At 36.3% G+C, this 5,288-nt stretch overlaps 1 protein-coding gene across 2 annotated transcripts in view; it reads right to left on the bottom strand.

Annotated features, from left to right (window-relative positions):
* Positions 1–5,288, bottom strand: part of LOC103505263 (thyroid receptor-interacting protein 11) — a 31,862-nt gene that overhangs the window by 11,012 nt on the left and 15,562 nt on the right. The window contains exons 5-6 of one of the 2 annotated variants that reach the window (XM_026820611.1): positions 2,505–2,655; positions 1,410–1,556 (exon numbers count right to left, since the gene is read on the bottom strand). In XM_026820611.1, coding sequence (XP_026676412.1) covers positions 1,410–1,556; positions 2,505–2,655 — 298 coding nt within the window. The remainder of the gene's footprint in view (positions 1–1,409; positions 1,557–2,504; positions 2,656–5,288) is intronic. The other variant, XM_008469588.2, reaches the window with a different exon arrangement.

Below are 5,288 nucleotides of genomic sequence, written 5' to 3'. Positions count from 1 at the left end.
TTTTTTTTTGGCATTGGTTTGGCACTAAGCCTCGACCATACAGCCAGAGTGAATGTGTTAGCGAAAAAATGGAATAGATGACCATAGGTTTTATCTGTTAGTAAAATGATTTTAAAATACTTAGCAATAACGCTCGACAAAAAAAGATACCTATTACCTACCCCACCGGATCTAGGTATCTAATGATTTGTTTTATATGTTTTTTATGTTTTATTTATTTGTAACAATAATTGATATAGATATATGTATATGTATGACAAGAAGGTAATAAACATCTTATAAAATAATAAAATATTACAAATATATAGGTATAGGTATAGGTAGTAAATATTACGCATTCTTTGGCGTTACTCTTCCACACTAAAGGAATGTGTACTTCATTTGCTTTTGTGGATAGCAGTCTGTATGACATTGACTGGTTGACATTGGCAAGCTTCAGGCTGTGTTTATGTACAGGGCTGAGATAGGCCATCGTCGGCCTTTTTGTGTGTAAAGTTGGCGGGAAATTCGAATTTTTGTTTTTTTTTCCGCAACTTGTACAATCTGAATTCATTTTTTACTTTTTATCTTTAGTTTGCACGTTTATATTATACTTTTCATTTATATTAGCTATTAAAAACAAGCAAATTACAAAGCAAACAAAAATAAATATAAAATGAATTTTAAAAATTGCCGCCGGGACAGCTATCTCACGTCGTCCGAGCTCATCTCAACCCTGTTCATAAACACACCCTGAAAAAAATATTCTATTCTACTAAATTTCAAATTCTATTCTACTAAGTAAATTTCAAATTCAAATTCTATTAAAATTAAAATTTTACTAAAATAATTCAAATTCTATTCGACTAAATTTCAAATTTTATTCTACTAAAATTTCAAAATATATTCTCCTAAATTTCAATTTTTATTCTACTAAATTTCAAATTCCATTCTACTAAATCTCAAATTTTATTCCAAAAATATTTCAAATTCTATTCTACTAAATTTCATACTCTACTAAAACTTTGAATTGAATTGAATTGATTGAATTGATTGAATTGATTTATTTATTTGGTGCTTTTCAACACAGGGCTGTTAAGCACAAGTCAAGTACATATACAAACAAACATACATTAAAATACAAACAATATTAATAAAATAAAATAAGAAGAAAAAAGAGAAAGAGAAAAAAAATACAGCAAAAGTTATCTACCTACCTACTTATTTGTAAAGTACTTCAAATTCTAAACGTGCAATTCTACTTAAACGAGATTGTACTGTTCCAGATAGATAGTTTCCTTCATGTTGTCTATTTCAGTGGCGGACCGCAGTACTTCATTCTGTAGAGCTTCTATTCTACTAAAATATTTCAAATTCTGTTCCACTAAATTTCAAACTCAATTTCTATTAAACGTCCAATTCTATTCTACCTCAACTGAAGATTGTACTGTTCCAGATAGGTGATGGTTTCCTTCATGTTGTCTATCTCAGTGGCGGACCGCAGTACTTCATTCTGAAGGGATTCGTTCATCAGTTGTAGCTCCCTCAATTCTTGCACATGCTCCTCGTCTGAATATCTGAGGAGCAGTGTGAAATAACGGTAGCTGGTTAGACTACTCGTTACAGCTCCCTCAATTCTTGCACATGCTCCTCGTCTGAATATCTGAGGAGCAGTGTGAAATAACGGTAGCTGGTTAGACTACTCGTTACAATAGACAACCTCGGTCATTTCCAATTTTTAGTTAAATAGCTTTTTGATTTCGTAATTTTTTGAAGCATTCTATCAAATAATCGACAGAAATAGGTGACTTTTTGAAAATCGAGGTTGTCTATTCCATTTTATATTCTATTTCTACTATTCTACTCTATATTCTATCTGTTTATTTCTACTTCAAATTCTATTCTACTAAAATTTCGAATTCTATTCTACAAAAATTTCAAATATTATTCTACTAAAATTTCAAATTCTATTCTACTAAATTTCAAATTCGACTAAAATATTTCAATTTTTATTTTATTGACCCCTGCTCCGCCACGGAAAATTGATAATAACACGAGATCGGTTTAGATTTCTTCAAAATTCTCTCTCATTGCACATAAGAACATATTGGGAATATTCCTACCAAATTTCTATCTGTTGGGCTTCTGTGTGAGCGATCAGTGAATGGATTTCGCTTAATAAAGCTGTGTCCAATCCAAACACAGTCGACGGCCCGTTGATCGACGAGGTAACTCTATGCTGTCGAGTGTCGAGGCAGTGTGGACGGTTCAGTCGACATCGATCGACGGCCGGTCGAATATGTTTGGACATTGGACACATCTTAGCAGTTCAGATTTCCTACTTTCTATTCTATTCTACAAGGCGTTTCCTACCGGTGCGGAGTTACGTAGATTAAGGATTATATAAAAATAAAATAAATTGTAACTGTGTTCAGCATGAACGCTCATATGTCGTTCCCCAATCAATACGCGCTAAAATTCCTTTCCAACCTATCCCAATATCAGTCGCGCTCAACGTTGCTTACCTTACACTATCCTTGGAGTCCCCAATGAAGAAGCTCTGTTTCATTTCGTTTAATTCTTGAATCATCTTCTCTTTTTCTTGCAGTTTATATTCCAGATCTTCAGCTGTGGATCGGAGCAGCTGAATTTCGTTGTCATAGGTAGCCATCTTGTCTGGATAGAAGAGGAAGAAACGTTTTAGTTAGTACTCATATGAAACATACATATATAGGCCAACGATTTAAAACTAGCGGCCCGCGGGCCACATGTGGCCCTCGAAGCTTTGAGGGCGGGCCGTTCGGTCTTGATTTTTGCTCTTTTACTATTCCGGGTTGAACTTTGAAAATGGAGCATCTACCCTCTAATTCTCAAGAAAATACTGGATACAGGCCTGTTTCCCTGTGTACGTGGCCCGCGAAGTACCTGTCAATATAGCATGTGGCCCGCATACACAGGGAAGTTGGAAATCCCTGTATTAGGCTGTATACGAGTAGGTAATGACGTAAAATTTGAAGAGCTTTATTCAAAACTACACCAAATAATCAGTTTTGGCAACTTTTCAGGCAATGAAAAAATCGATCCTGGTAGGTAATGCAGCTCCCCTTCTTTCTTTTCTTTCTTCTCCTAAACTGCATCCTAAACGTAAAACAATTTGCAATTTTCCCAATCTTTAGACACCTAAAACAGAAAAAAGGCGTTCAATCTGTTTAGCTTTCTGTTTTTTCTTCAAAGGGACTTTTCAGTCCTATGCGAGCAGTATAAATAAGCACTATTATTATTATACAGTAATGGAGAAAAATGAAGCTCTGAAACTGACCACAGCTAGACAATAGTCTGCTCTCTGTTTAAGTCAGACAATCCACCACAGTGGGGTGGTATTTACCTGCTTGGAATTGCTCCAGTACTATTTGCAGATTGGTAAGTGATGCTTGATGTTTCTGCACCACATCTTCAGCCTGATACAGTTTCTCTTGCAGCTTCTCCTTCTGCTCCGTCAATGATTTCACCTGACTAGTCAGTGCTTCCACCTGGCAGAGATAAAAGAATGCATTTTATTTTTTTAATTAGTCTTTGGTTGGAAATACCTGTTGATTACTGCGCACACATACCTGTTGATTACTGCGCACACATACCTGTTGATTACTACACACACATACCTGTTGATTACTGCGCACACATACCTGTTGATTACTACACACACATACCTGTTGATTACTGCACACACATACCTGTTGATTACTGCACACACATACCTGTTGATTACTGCGCACACATACCTGTTGATTACTGCGCACACTGGCACTCGTGTAAGCCGTGGCCGATGATTTCACCCGCTCCTCAGCTTCGCGTAGCTTAACATGGAGGTCCTGAATAGTCTGCTCTGCTTTGACCAGCTCAGATGTGTTGTCCTCTTCTGTTTTCAGCAGATGTTGCTTGAGACGCTCGTTCTGGAACGAAAAATAATAAAATGGAATATTATTGAACGTTTTATTGAACGAGGAAGGCCCAAGCACACCTGGTGGCGGCAACAGAAGAAAAGACTGGAAGAAAGTGGACTATCAGAAGCTGACACCCAAAATAGAAGAGTTTATCACCTGCGAACAAGGAGAGCTGACCCTAACAGTGGACCCTGATGTAGGATTAAAGCAAGGGAGATATATATTATTGAACGTTTTATTATTATTACCATTATTCTTATTGTTTCCGTGTCCGTGAGAGAGGCATGGTACCTATCTCACGGTGTTGGAAGGATTGTGGTTTATACCCTTTGGACGGCCAAGAACAATATCTGGGCTCGTTCCATGTCCAGATAATTTTAGACCATACTATCTTGAGAGTTTTCCGGTAACACCACATTTCAAACGCTTCCAGATGTTTCTTTTCACTTTCACTTATCGTCCATGTCACCTATGTAATAAATATTATGAATGCAGAGAAATGGGATCTTGTAGGTGCATAGTTATGTATCAACATTTCAAACATACTGAGAAATCCTGTACCTGTCTTCTGATTCCAGATCAACTAGAGACAGTTATGGTGATGTAGCAATTGGGAATGTGGAAGTTGGGAGAAACCAAAGCCACTGCATTGTTAGAGGAGAGGTTACCCCAGAGCATAAAGTCAAGCTCAAGCTGGCTGCTTACAAAGTATCAATAACTTTGAATGAAGTACAGGATGTGATTGAAGTGTTGTGGATGTAAAGGAGCAGCAAGTGGCTGCAAACACATCATAGCATTTTTATTTTGGCTGCACCGATGTAGCGAGGAACCAAGCAAGACCGAGGTATCTTGCTATTGGAAAAAACCAACTCTCTCCAAAGTTGGAACATTAGAGCCATATGAAGTGGCCTCACAGCCATCTTCATCAACAGCTGTTGATGGTGATGCCTTCTTCAATTCCATTGTTACCTTGTACCACCTACCAAGTCTACTCTGGAAGATTTAATGTTACAGAAAGCATTGCACAAATTTAAAGAACAAAATGGGTTTGAAGACCCAGAACTGTTCATTTCTTTTCTCAGCAGTATGATGAGTACAGCTGATTGTGCTAATATTACAGAAGATTGTGCTAATTTTTTATTTATTTATTTAATTTGTCTCTTATATTTCTGTTTTGTATGTAAGTGCATGTAAACATTCAAGCCAAAAATTGCACTATAACAATATTTTTTTTATGATTTTTCTCTTTTGTATAAAACCACTCTTTAGTCATTGAAACTCTTTCTGTGTGAATTGATTTTTTAAATATAAATTTATATTGTTGTATCACTTTTTGTGACATTACAACTTAGAACACTATTGTAAAAT

The sequence above is a fragment of the Diaphorina citri genome, unplaced genomic scaffold, assembly GCF_000475195.1.
Source record: "Diaphorina citri unplaced genomic scaffold, Diaci psyllid genome assembly version 1.1 scaffold160, whole genome shotgun sequence".
Lineage (NCBI taxonomy): Eukaryota > Metazoa > Arthropoda > Insecta > Hemiptera > Psyllidae > Diaphorina > Diaphorina citri.
Note: the sequence above shows the minus strand (reverse complement) of the source record. Positions and strands in the feature narration are given on the sequence as shown.